Source organism: Garra rufa, chromosome 1, assembly GCF_049309525.1.
Source record: "Garra rufa chromosome 1, GarRuf1.0, whole genome shotgun sequence".
NCBI lineage: Eukaryota > Metazoa > Chordata > Actinopteri > Cypriniformes > Cyprinidae > Garra > Garra rufa.
In genome coordinates, this window is record NC_133361.1 from 27227031 (window position 1) to 27241285 (window position 14255).

The window sequence follows — 14255 nt, forward strand, 5'->3', positions numbered from 1 at the left end:
GGACTTTATGGCCCAGTTTCACAGAGAGGGCTTAGGCTAAGCCAGGATTAGGCCATAGTTCAATTAGGACATTTAAGTAACTTTTATAAACATGCTTAAAAAAACATTACTGGTGTGCATCTTGAGACAAAACAAAGGCCCTGATATATTTTAAGATCAGCCAGTGCAAGTTTCTTTCAGTTGAAACAGCTCAGACTTACATTTTAGTCTAGGACTAGGCTTAAGCCTTGTTTGTGAAACTGGGGGTATGAGTCTAAAGGAGTTGTATTACCAACACTGCACAAGTTGTGCATTTTACCAAACCACAAAGCAAAAACTTCAACCTGTATGTTTATATAAAAAGCTTCTCAGTATTACACAAGATGTAAGATGAAAAGCCTGAGATAAGCAGCAATGTGGTTATGGTAAATTGTGTTTCCGATTGCTAAACCGTTTAAAAAAGATGCAAATCAGTAGTTTAGAAAAAAAAGTTTTCACGTGATCTGCTTGGATTCGCAAGGTGTTTCCAAAAAAGTTCATTTAAGATTGACGCTACCAACTTTTGTTTTTATTTTTCAGGGGTCGGAGAACACTGGAAACAATGTGCAACAACGATACATACGAGTTTCAAATCAGACTTCTCCCCCCAATGTATGGCATTGAGATGTGTGTGGCACTTGTAGGGAATATCTTTGCCCTGTGGCTCCTGGTGACCAGAGAGAGGCAGAACTGGCACACCGGAGTAGTGTTCTCCTGTAACCTGGCCATCTGTGACATTCTTTATGTCCTGACCTTGCCTTTGCTCATCGTTTACTATGCCAATGGGAAGAAGTGGACCTTTGGAAATGCTGCATGCAAAATCGAACGCTTCCTCTTTAACTGCAACCTCTACGGCAGCATTTTCTTCATCATGTGCATCAGCGTCAACAGATACCTTGCCATAGTTTTCCCCTTCTTCACCCGGAGCTATGTACGCCCTAAACACGCAAAGATCGCAAGCGTGCTGACGTGGTTCATCGTGATCATCGCTGCATCGCCAGTCCTCAAATTTGCTGGAACTGAATTTACACAAAACAACACTCTTTGTATCTCATGTCATGATGAAACCCTGATAAAACCCCATTTTAAGTACACCCTATTTCTTACGGCTGTAGGATGCATGATTCCTATGTTGGTTACCTTTGCATCGTATTTGGGTGTAATTTGGACCGTTCTGAAAAATAAAAACATAACCACACTAGAAAAGAGGAAGGTAGCTCTGATGGTGGCTCTGGTCTGCATCCTTTACGGCACCTCATTTGTGCCCTATCACTTTCTGCAGACGTACCATAATTATCTAAAGTCGATTAAGTTTAAGGACTGCTTGGTGTATAATTCATATCAAGTGTCAAAAGGCCTGGCCACCCTAAATATGTGCTTACATCCGCTTCTATACATGGCTGTGTTTGACAGCATACGGACAGCTTGCTGCGGAAAGAACTCAGATGACTAACCTTCATACATACAGTATCTTGGCCAAAACATCACACTGTGGCTTCCTGGATGTAAATTAAGCGTAGTGTTTCTGTTAATGCTTGTATTCTGCTCCTGTGCATCTGCAAACCACAAACCAGTTGTGTCATTTCTGTGTTCAAAAGCAAACAAGAATGTATCTGACAGTAAAAACTGACCTGTACGTAATGTATTTGAAGCTGCAAAAATGCAATGAAAGATATTTAAGAAAAGACTGGCTCTGTTTTTTTTGTTTTTTTTTTACTTTGTTTGTGTTTGTGAGCCTAATAGATCATATTAAAGCTAATTTCTTGTTAATTTATTATTTAGCGAAGTACCCTAATGAAAATTAACCATGGTTTTACTGTAGCAAAAGTTTAGTAACTATGTTTTTTGGTGTATTGATTGCCAGTTTTACTACAAATTCCATGGTTACACTATGGTTGGTGCAGCAAAACCATGGTTCATTTGTATTTGTGTTTACCATGGTTTAAATATAGTAACCTTGGTTTTTTGGTTTCATTTGTAGTTAAACCATGGTTAATTTTTGTAAGGGTACTTATTTTTCAAAATGGTGGCTTTGGTGTAGTGATATAAAATATTACTTTCATTGTACTTCACAATCTGTGTTTTTAAAGACTGTTCAAAAGTAAAAGAAACCATAAGAGAAAACTAGACGGTTAAAAGGAATAGAGAAATTATCCAGAGAATGAAACAACATAAATAACATTAGTGCTATAAAGGTGTAATGCATGACTAAAGTTAAGTCAAGTTTGTTCTCGATTTCACAATAGATATTTGTTAAAAGCAGCTTTTAACAAAGACAAGTAAATATTAGCTAGTTACTAGTAATTACATTTAATAAATTATTTAATTCAAGATTGTTTAAGTTAAACTAATGGAACCTTATTGTAAAGTGTTACTGATTGAACTAAAATGTTTTATGTTATATTCAATACAAAAGTAACCTTTGTAACCATAATTAATTCCAAAAAATTGCAACAGTTTACTGCAATTGAAAAACCCCCATTATATATTAATATAAATAACCTCACAATTCTGGTTTGCATCTAATGGAAGAAGCTGCGGTTACTTTGACATTTGTGACCCTGGACCACAAAACCAGTAGCTTAGTAGTCAAGTCAAGTCACCTTTATTTATATAGCGCTTTTAACAATACAGATTGTGTCAAAGCAACTGCACAGTATTTAAACAGCACAATAGTGTGTAAGTAACGCATTATTGTAAATAATTTTCAGTTAAAGGCAGTTCATCAATGAATTCAGTGATATCATCATCCAGTTTAGTTCAAATAGTATACGATATCGCTGGAAAGTGTCCCCAACTAAGCAAGCCAGAGGCGTCAGCGGCAAGGAACCAAAACTCCACAGGTGACAGATCGTCAGGATCCCGTGGTTGCGTCTGCCTCCCGAACAGTGTTAGGTAGATTGTTCCAGAGTTTAGGTGCTAGATAAGAAAATGATCTGCCACCGGCAGTTGATTTTGATATTCTAGGTATTATCAAATTGCTGGAATTTTGAGAACGCAGCGGACGTGAGGGACTACAATGCGATAGAAGCTCGTTCAAGTACTGAGGAGCTAAACCATTGAGGGCTTTATAAGTAATTAGCAAGATTTTAAAATCTATACAATGTTTTATAGGGAGCCAGTGCAGTGTTGACAGAACCGGGCTAATATGGTCATACTTTCTAGGTCTAGTAAGAACTCTAGCTGCTGCATTTTGGACCAGCTGGAGTTTGTTTATTAAGCGTGCAGAACAACCACCCAATAAAGCATTACAATAATCTACCCTTGAGGTCATGAACGCATGAATTAATGTTTCAGCATTTGACATTGATAGCATCGTAATTTCGATATATTTTTAAGATGGAAAAATGCGGTTTTGCAAATGCTAGAAATGTGGCTTTCAAAGGAGAGATTGCTATCGAAAAGGACGCCTAGGTTCCTAACTGATGATGACGAATTTACAGAGCAGCCATCTAGTGTTAGACTGTGTTTTAGGTCATTACTTGTGGAGGTTTTAGGTCCAATAATTAACACCTCTGTTTTTTCAGAATTTAACAGTAAGAAGTTATTCACCATCCAGTTTTTAATATCAGCTATGCATTCTGTTAGTTTTTCGAATTGATATGTTTTGCCGGGCTGCGAAGAAATATAGAGCTGAGTATCCTCAGCGTAACAATGAAAGCTAACACCATGTTTCCTGATGATATCTCCCAAGGGTAACATGTAAAGTGTAAAAAGTAATGGCCCTAGTACTGAGCCTTGAGGTACTCCATACTGCACTTGCGATTTAAATGATACCTCTTCATTTATTGCCACAAACTGATGACGGTCTGATAAGTACGATTTGAACCATGCCAGTGCACAACCATTAATGCCTACATAATATTCAAGTCTGTTTAAAAGAATGTTGTGGTCAATAGTATCAAACGCAGCACTAAGATCCAGTAGCACTAATAGGGAGATGCAACCACGATCGGTTGACAACAGCAGGTCATTTGTAACTCTAATAAGAGCAGTCTCAGTACTATGATACGCTCTAAAACCTGACTGGAAATCCTCACAGATACCATTTTTCTCTAAGAAGGAGCATAATTGTGAGGATACTACCTTTTCTAGTATCTTTGACAGAAAAGGGAGATTCAAAATTGGTCTGTAGTTAATTAATTCATTGGGGTCAAGTTGTGGTTTTTAATGAGTGGCTTAATAACAGCAAGTTTGAAGGTTTTGGGGACATATCCTAATGATAGTGACGAATTAATGATATTTATAAGAGGATCTATGACTTCTGGAAGTACCTCCTTTAGTAGATTAGATGGAATTAGGGTCTAACATGCATGTTGTAGGTTTAGATGATTTAACAAGTTTATACAATTCTTCCTCTCCTATAATAGAGAATGAGTGGAATTGTTCCTCAGGAGATCTACAGCGCATTATCTGATGCGATACTGTAGTGGGCGGCTGTATGGTTACAATTTTATCTCTAATAGTGTCTATTTTGGAGGTAAAGTATGTCATAAAGTCATTACTGCTGTGCTGTTGGGAAATGTCTGCACCTGTTGCTGCTATATTTTTTTAGTTAATTTAACCACAGTATTGAACAAATACCTAGGGTTATGTTTGTTTTCTTCTAAGAGAGACGAAAAGTAATCCGATCTGGCAGTTTTTAATGCTTTTCTATAAGATAAGTTACATTCACGCCAAGCAGTACGAAAAACCTCTAGTTTTGTTTTCCTCCAGCTGCGTTCCATTTTTAGTAGTATGGGTATATTTGTAGCAATAGCCAAAAATACACAGTATGGGTCAAAATTATAAATTTTTCTTTTATGCCAAAAATCTATCAAGTAAGTTAAGGATAATGTTCTATTAAGATATTTTGTACATTTCCTACTGTAAATATATTAAAACTTAATTTCTGATTAATAAAATGCATTGCTAAGAACTTAATTTGGACAACTTTAAGTTTAAAGGCGATTTTTTTCAATATTTATATTTTTTGCACCCTAGATTCCATATTTTCAAATAGTTGTATCTCAGCCAAATATTCTCCTATCCTAACAAACCATACACAAATAGAAAATCTATTTACTTTACAAAGCTTATTTAGCTTTCATCCGATGTTATAATTATTAATTTAAAAGAACTTACCCTTATGACTGGTTTTGTGGTCCTGGGTCACATTTCTGTGGGTAGATATTTATGAGGGCGTTTTTAATCTTCATTATAGCTGCTTTTTGAAGCCGTTCTGGAATGTACTCTAGGCTTATTAGTTTACCTCCATCGTGTTACTTGTCCAATGCTAGCTAAATTCACCACATTTTTACCTCATATTCGTCGTCTAACATTGTCCTCATGGCGGTCCTCCGCACACACAGAGGGCGCTGTATGAGCGTGTCCTCTCATCAACACCAGACCCGGGAAACGCTTCCTGTCGAAGCTAAAGACAACCCGCAAAGATGCCGTCGATCGAATTCGACGAGTAAGTTTTTTTTATATTAATAAAACCATACAGTTTTATTTATGCTTACTCCAACTTAACAGGCGTCTAATATCGTGTGTTTTCGACAGCTCAAAGCCTAGCTGGGCCGATCAGGTGGAGGAAGAGGGAGATGAAGGTACAAGGCCGCAACACAGCCTCACGCACACGCACACGCACACGCACGTGTTTAAACACTTATTAATTAAACTACACTACTCTTATTTTATTAAGCGATATGATAATATACTTAACAGACATATATATACTCTACCTATAGTGTAAGTAACAGTCAGTGAGCGGGATGACAACCTGACAGAGAAAGGCATGGTTCTTTGTGTTGTGGCTAGATATACATAATCTGAAAGATTAATAAATAAGATTTCCATTTATGTAACGTTATTTGTTAGGATAGGATAATATTTGTCTGAGATACAACTATTTGGAAATCTGGAATCTTTAAAGTTAAAATAAAGCTCTTAGCAATGCATATGACTAATCAAAAATTATGTTTTGATATATTTACGGTATGAAATTGACAATGTCTTAACGGCCATGATTTTTAATTAATATCGTAATTTTTTTTATTTATTTTTTTTTTTCCTAAAAGAAAAATGTATAAATTTGACCCATATAAGGTATTGTTGGCTATTGCTACAAATATACCAGTACTAACGTTACTTAAGACCGATTTTGCGGAACAGAATCACATGTGCTATAATATATTACTTTGTTTTATGCTAGACTACACTCAGCTGTAATGTATTATATATCGTGTTGTTATTCTTTGACATATTTCATCGTACTGTTTTGTGCAAGTGTGTATACTATAATGCTAAATTGTACCATATTATGTGATAACAGTTAGACAAAAGAGTTAAAAACAAACAACGAATAGTTTATATAGTGTTGAAAAGAATTAGGACTTAAAATAACTCAATTGGGTTTGTGTTTTAAGCATTAAACATATTGTATAAAAGTAATTATGAGTGTATAAAGAAAACTATTTCAGTTGCTATATTTGGTTATAATTTTTCTGCCATTTTAATCTCTTTTAAGTCACCTTATGTTCTATCATTTTAGTCACCAAGTAGTTTTTACATATTTATTTGAACGTGTGACAATGCAGTTAATGTGAGGTAATTCTACAAGAATTAGAAAAATGTTTATAAAAATGGTTGTTGTTTAAATGCATTCATACTGTGACGCCTAGACATGCCATGTAACTAATCATACTTAATTATTTCTAACAGATCTGTTTACTAGCAACAAAACAGGTTCACTCCCTTCACCAAAAGAGACAGTCAAAGGTAACATCAAGACTGTCACAGAATATAAAATAGATGAAGATGGTCAGAAGTGTAAGGTCAGCAGAGTTCTTCTTAATGTTATAGTACTTGTCAAAAGGTTACGGCAGAATCAGGTTTCATATTTGTTCTTTGCTCCTCTGTTGTTAGATTGTCAGGACGTTCAAAATTGAAACACGGAAGGCCTCCAAAGCAGTTGCCAGAAGAAAGGTACGTCTTGATTTGTCTTTAATATATTGACATCGCCAATAAACATTGTTTATGGATTTTTAGTGGGGATTGATTGATATTTCATCCAACAGAACTGGAAAAAATTTGGCAACTCGGAATACGATCAACCAGGTCCCAATGTTGCCACCACTACAGTGAGTGATGACGTCTTCATGACCTTCATCTCCAGTAAAGAGGTATGATGAACAGTTTTTGCACTGATCCATATGAAAGAAATAGTTTGCTCAAAAATGAAAATGTGCTGGCCACCCTCACTCAGGCCATTAAAGATGCGGATGAGTTTGATTCTTTATCAGAACATACAGTATTTGGAGAAATTTAGCATTACATCACTTGTTCACCAATGGATCCTCTGCAGTGAATGGGTGCCGTCAGAATGAGAGTCCAAATATCGGTCATGTTTGTGATAAATTCATCACTAAGACATTTTTTTTATTTCAAAAGGTTGCTTCTGGCTAAAGTATGAGTAATATTGCTGTCTCCAACTGAAAAAGTGGTATCATCTGATTTAGGAGAGAAATATGCATAGATCAAGCACTGTTTACAAGCTGAACGGTTCTTTAAAAAAAAAAAAAAAAAGTTATTATTATTGATTATAGTCTTGTATCTTGTCTTGTAGTTGGAGTTTTGTGAATTACTTGTGATGTAGGGATGTAACGATAACAAAATCTCACAATATGATAATATCTTGATACAAAGTCCATAGTACAAGATTTATTGCGATTATTAAAAAAAAAAAGACAAATGAAGACTTGGGGGCACTTTGAGAGTTTAAAATTAAGAGCTCCAACCCAAGTTTCTAACTAATAAAATTTAAGTCAGAAAAAAAGTCAGTGAATTGACCTGTACCTGAAATTTAAAGGGGTCTTAACCCTCTTTTTAGTTGTGGTATACTGTCTCAGTCTAAATTACATTCTCACTGGTGTTTTAGGAAGCCAAACGAATTATAATGATAATAATGCTTCTCTCCTAATTTCTGCACTTTCTGCAGCAATTCATACTGCACTTTTATAGAGAGCTTTGTTGATTCATAATGTGAGATTGCGATGAACTAAGATGAATGACAGCTTTTCATAATTTTTAAGGGAGTTTGTAAATGAGATACTGATTTAAGACCACTGGTAAATATCAAGAAGTTAATATTAAGTGACTTACATTGTCTGACTATAACGCTATTGCCTGGTTTTGCTCTATTTCGTTGTTAAATATAGTTTGAAACGAGTCACAATTGAGCCACTGCGCATCTCTATTCATACACAGCGTTTCATACATGTGTTTTTAAAACAGTCACTTGCTTTATTTCTGAATTAATTAGTCGTTCAAACTAATCAAATGAATTATATGATTTAGTAATTAAATCAGTGACTTGCCTCCACCTACTGGCAGATGTAGTTTCATTTTTAAAGTATCTTTTCAGTTATTAATCTCAACATGAATTTATGGATTTGTTTGCACTCGTGCCACCTCTGAGCCTCATTAAACTCATGAAAATACACCTACAAGCCACTTTTGTGTTCTTCTGTGCCACCTCTATAGTACAAATTAATTTTGTTGTTCATTTCATTTGATTGATAACTTATTGTTTTAATTAGAAATGTTAAAAAGCGTAAAATATATAATTGTTGCAAAAATTGACATGAAAGATTATATACTTTTAATAAAGTTAGAAAAACGGTAAAAACTAAATTCCCCTGTAAATCACTTTAAGTCGTCAACTATCACCTCGTAATAGGAAGGCTAATTAATTCTTTTTTTTTTTTTTTTTTTTTTTTTCAGATATTTTGATTATTAGTTATGTGCTCCTAAATTTTTTTATACTGTGCCAAAGCATAATGGCCCAAAACACAACTTCAAAGACCTTTTATGTTAGAATAAGAAGTTTAAATATATTTCAAAACACACTTTTTTGCCCGGAGACCTTTGGTTTTATATGGTTGTGACCACGATATTGATAATACATGTTTTTGTCAGCTGTTTGGACTTTTATTCTGAAGTCACCCGTTCACCAAAAAGGATTAATTTGTGAGCATGATGTACTGCTTTCTTCAACTCTGTTCCAATAAAAGTAACAAACATCTACATTTTGGATGGCCTGATTGAAGGTGAAACTATCGGGAAAGTATTTTTATCATTGTGTTGCCTATTGAGTAAGCATTTGATACTTCAGTCCTAAAAGTGTTTCAGTTCCTTGTTGTACCAATGCCAACTTGAAGTGATTCTCCTGCTTGTTCTACAGGACTTGAATGCTCAAGACCAGGATGAAGATCCCATGAACAAGCTGAAAGGACAGAAGATCGTGTCCTGCCGTATCTGTAAAGGTGATCACTGGACCACTCGTTGTCCATACAAGGACACGCTTGGCCCTATGCAGAAGGAGCTGGCTGAGCAGTTGGGTCTATCCACAGGAGAAAAAGAGAAGGCAGCAGGTACTAAACCTTCATGTTTTCCTGTTAAGCATACTTTGAGCCAAATGTTTTTTTTTTTAATCTAAATACTTTGATTTCTAGAGCCTGAGCCTGCCCAGCCAGTCCAAAGCAAGACAGGGAAGTATGTTCCCCCCAGCTTGCGGGATGGTAGTACGCGCAGAGGAGAGTCCATGCAGCCTAACCGTAGAGGTGCGTGTTTGACATGCAGATCTCAAACACTGTCCTCAATCAAGAGCCTTATAGTAATGTTGATATTTTCTCTGCAGCTGATGATAATGCTACAATCCGTGTGACCAACTTGTCCGAGGACACCAGGGAGACAGATCTGCAGGAGCTTTTCAGGCCTTTTGGCTCCATCTCTAGGATCTATCTGGCCAAGGACAAGAACACAGGCCAGTCTAAGGTGAGAGTTGTGAAACACGATTAAAAGGGATTCATGATCTAATGATAAATAAAGCAAGGAGAAGTTAAAGATTCATGTTGACTCATCTGTTCAATTTAAGAACAAAGCAGGGACATTAGCACAACATTTACCCATATGAGTTAAGAATAGATCATGACTTCTTTTCCCATTACTCCAGGGCTTTGCCTTCATCAGCTTCCACCGCCGTGAGGACGCTGCCAGAGCCATCGCTGGTGTGTCTGGCTTCGGATACGATCATCTCATTCTCAACGTGGAATGGGCCAAGTGAGTCCTCCTGAAACTGAGTCTAAAATAAACAATAGTTATGCTTGCTTTGATCTAATCACATTTTTCTTTGTGTTTCCAGACCCTCGAACAACTGAGAGGTCCATAAATATTCCAGGAGGTCTAGATGCATTCTCCCAATTGTATAAGGCAGTGATCCAAATAAATGCAAATGATAAAACACCCATGCGTTTCACTCTGTGGTTTTATTCTTTAATCTGTCTTTAATTACCTTGTTTTCTAAGTAATTCTGTGAAAGCTGTAAGCAACTCTTTTGCTCAATGTTTTACTCAGAAATAATAGGGAACTAATGAAGAAATCTTGAGGGAGATGTTCTTCTTGGTAAATGTAAAAATGGTATCTTGTAACCATTTTGTTAAGTAGAAGCTACTTTTTATGAATGTGCAAGATTTCCGATTCATTAACTGCTATCATCTTATTCTTCATTGTGGAAGTAAGCCTATGGGCGAGACTTCCAGTTCATTAGCCGCTATAGGAGAATAACAAGGTGCAGTAAATGTAAAACTGTTTGCACTACAAACTAGTGTTCTTAATTAAGACTATACAATAAAGTCATGTCAATTTGCAATATAAAGCAGCAAAATGAGCTGTTTTAGCTAAAAAATAGCTGGATGCAGATGAGACTGGAAGCCAGACCCATAAAATTTACAAATGCCCTCTCCTATGAGGAAAATGTGGATAGGTAAATAACTAAAAGTACAAGTGCAGGAAATGGTAACAAACACCAGTCTGCCAGTCTAAAAAAAAAACTGGAGGCGAATGATATCGGAAGCTTTGCACCTTCAAATTACAAGTGCCCGCTATTATGTTATATATAAGGTGGATAGATGTAGTTTTAAGATAGACTAACATTACTAAAAGGGCAGGACCATACACAGTAGATACGTCTTCAATTCCTGCTGAAAAAAAACCCCAGCTAAAACCAGCCAAAGCTGGTTTTAGAGGGGTTTTGGCCATTTCCTTAGCTGTCCAGGCTGGAAGACCAGCTAAAACCAGCTACTTCGAAAATTAAGCCACCTAAAACTATTCAACCAGCTTAGGCTCTTCCTCACCACCTTTTTCTTACTGTAAGAGTGGATGTGGCCATTTGTAAATTTTGTGAGTCTGGCTTCCAGTCTCATCTGCATCTAGTTATTTTTAGTCGTACAAATCAGCTTGATAATGCTAATTACTGTCTTACCATAATAATGTATTATCTTAATTATGAGCACACTGGTTTGTAGTGCAAACTGTTTACTGCACGTTGTTATTGGCTAATGAACCATAGGCTTACTTCCATGTTAAAAATTAAGATGGACAATGGACAATCAAATAAAAAGCGTTTTTTTTTTTACTACTTACTGAACCAGAAAGTCAATTTTAATGGTGAACAGTGTAAGGTAATATACCAGTACAGTGCCTTGCAAAAGTATTCTTTTTTTTAAAATGTGCTGTTACAGATGGATGTTAAACTGCTTTAAAATTACTTTTTTCCCCCCGCATCAATCTACACTCTAAACTCCATAATGACAGCACAGAACTTTATTAAAAATAAAAAAATAAAATCAAAAGTATTCATACCCTTGTCTGGGACACTTGAAATTTAGCTTAGTAGCATTCATATCGTTTGTAGATGTTACTACACTTCAAGAGAAGTTAACCTGTGGCAAATTCATTTGGAAAGGCACACACGTCTTAATAAAAGGTCTAACAGCTGAAAATACATATCAGAGCAAAAACCAAGCCCTGAGGTCAAAAGAACTGCCTGTAGAGCTCAAAAATTGGTTTGTGTCAAGCCACACATCTGGGGAAGATTTGAAAAAAATATTTTGCTGCATTGAAAGTTGACAGAAGCATGTAGTCTCTGTTATTCTTAATGGAAGAAGTTTGGAACAACTAGGACTCTTCCTAGAGCTGGCCTCCTGTCCAAACGGAGTAATTGATGGAGAAGGTCTTTGGTTAAAATGGTGACCAAGAACCTGATGGTCACTCTAGTTGAGCTCCATGTGCCAAGATTCAATCTTCTCCTCAGTGAAGACACTTTGAATTTGCACCTAGAGAACTCTCAAACTGTGAGAAACAAGATTTTCTGGTTAGATGAACCTTAGTTCCAAGCAACATGTTTGGAGGAAATCAGACACTGCTCATCACCTGAACAGTAGCATCTCAACAGTAAAGCATAATGGTAGCAGCCTCATGCTGTGGGGCCGTTTCAGTGACATGGACTCAGAGTAGAACAAAAGCTCAAAATATATATAAAAAAAAACCTTAATGGATGGTCACGGCTCACGGGGCCCCACGCAATTGCTTGCTTTGCGTGGTGTGCGAGCTACAGCTATGCACACAGCAAGAGTGGCTTATAGACAACTCTGTGAATGTCCTTAAGTGGCCCAGTCACAGCCTGGGCTTGAACCCAATTAAACACTTTTGGAGAAGTCTGAAAAAGTTTTACATCTCAAAATGTTTTCAGCCTCAAGATATTTAACTGAAGAACACAAGTGCTTCCAACTCAAATCACACCCTTTCACCCACTTGTCTGTTAAGGCTGCCAACTTTAAGTGTAACTTCCTTTTCTTTACACAGTAAGGGGGAGTTCAAATTGCAGTAACTGACAGCATAATCCCACTCACAAAACTTCCCGATGTAACCAATTTCAGCCTACACTAAAAGTTCACTGAGGTGACCTCAAACAATCTGCACCGAGTCAGCATCACTCAGTGGTAGGGGTGGCACGGTTCGGTTCGTATCACGATTTTCGGTTCTGTACGGTTCTTGTTATTTTTTTTATTTTAATCTTTAACACTCCAGAAGTTTGTTTTGGCATATGAAATGTAGCTTGATTATCCACAATTTAGGATACATTATTTAAAAAAAAAAGTTTTATCATGTAATAATGCACAAACTGAATTGGACTTGACTTTAAGCACATTATTGAGACCATCTCTGAAGAAAGCTAGGGGAGATTTGATACAGCAATAGAGAAGACATTGATGACATGCTTTTCATTTATTTGGCAAAAACAGGACAATGTGTATCTCCACAGGAATTTGTGCCTTTTTAGCACATAAAGATTGAACTGAAGAATTAACTTGCATGTCTACCAACACACTGGTGTGTTGTCTTCTCAGATGATCTGACAAATTAGAAGTGTTGCCGTTAGCGTATGCATTTTCCACAATGCTTGCACACAGTCTCAGTTCGATCTATTCTTTTATTCCCGTCTTCATCATAGGTAACATGAAATCCAAAATGTTCCCACACAACTGACCTGGCTAAGGGGCCGTTCACATGAAGCCTCTTGTGCGCACTCAAGTTTGTTATTTCAAATGTAGACGCGTGGTATGCGCGCTCGTAATGGAAGCGACGCGGTGCGACACGCTCGTTTTTTCCAGGCGCGTCTGCGCCGCATCGAGATAAAAACATCTCAACTTTTCAACATTCCGCAAGCTCACCGCAGGCCATGTGACATGAACCAACCAATCAGCTTCATCCTTTCCTTTAATAAAATTGAAAGCACAGCCAAGTTGGACGAACAGCGTATCATAGCTGGCGCATCCTCCAACTCCGGGCAGCCTTCCTTATCTCTCCCACTTGCCATTTCTACACGTGACGTAACCTGCAGCACTCCACTTTTACTGTCTCTATTGCTGCATCCCAATTCGCCTACTTATACTACGCCCTAAAAGTATGTACTCTTTTTGTGAAGAAAAAGTACATACTTTTGAGTATGTAGCAGAATAGTAGGCGAGCTTTGGGACATACTACTTCGTCATAACTGCTTCTTTAACGGACGCTCTGTTGCTTACCTGAATCCTGTCACTGTTTAAACTGCCCTGTCAATCATCACAGTTAACATTATCTACATTTCGTTTAATTTAATTTCCTGAGAGGCACGTTCTTTCAGGAGTCTTTCATGCCGAGAACTCTGCTCGTGTTTGCATAATTATGCATTTAAACGTTAATGACCAAACCTATCATTAAAAAAGTTCATAATGTTGTTGCACATGAAATATAACGAGGATAACATTTAAAATATATTTTTTTTATCAGGTTACACACTGATTATTTATCACTCAAACCCCTTTCTCTACCTGTCCGTTGTTCGCACATATCCTCCATTTTTGTAGTTTTTT

The 14255-nt window shown here is 36.8% G+C and overlaps 2 protein-coding genes across 2 annotated transcripts; both read left to right on the forward strand.

Annotated features, from left to right (window-relative positions):
- Positions 1-563: 563 nt before the first annotated feature.
- p2ry11 (purinergic receptor P2Y11) lies at positions 564-1674 on the forward strand. Its single transcript, XM_073846704.1, has one exon. The coding sequence runs from the start codon at positions 581-583 to the stop codon at positions 1469-1471; it is 891 nt and encodes a 296-aa protein (XP_073702805.1). The 5' UTR covers positions 564-580; the 3' UTR covers positions 1472-1674.
- A 3716-nt stretch (positions 1675-5390) lies between these two features.
- Positions 5391-10307, forward strand: eif3g (eukaryotic translation initiation factor 3, subunit G). The gene is made up of 10 exons (XM_073818979.1): positions 5391-5473; positions 5563-5609; positions 6724-6836; positions 6928-6987; positions 7080-7184; positions 9245-9434; positions 9516-9623; positions 9701-9837; positions 10016-10122; positions 10205-10307. The coding sequence occupies exons 1-10, from the start codon at positions 5451-5453 to the stop codon at positions 10218-10220; spliced, it is 906 nt and encodes a 301-aa protein (XP_073675080.1). The 5' UTR covers positions 5391-5450; the 3' UTR covers positions 10221-10307.
- The last annotated feature ends 3948 nt before the right edge of the window (positions 10308-14255 follow it).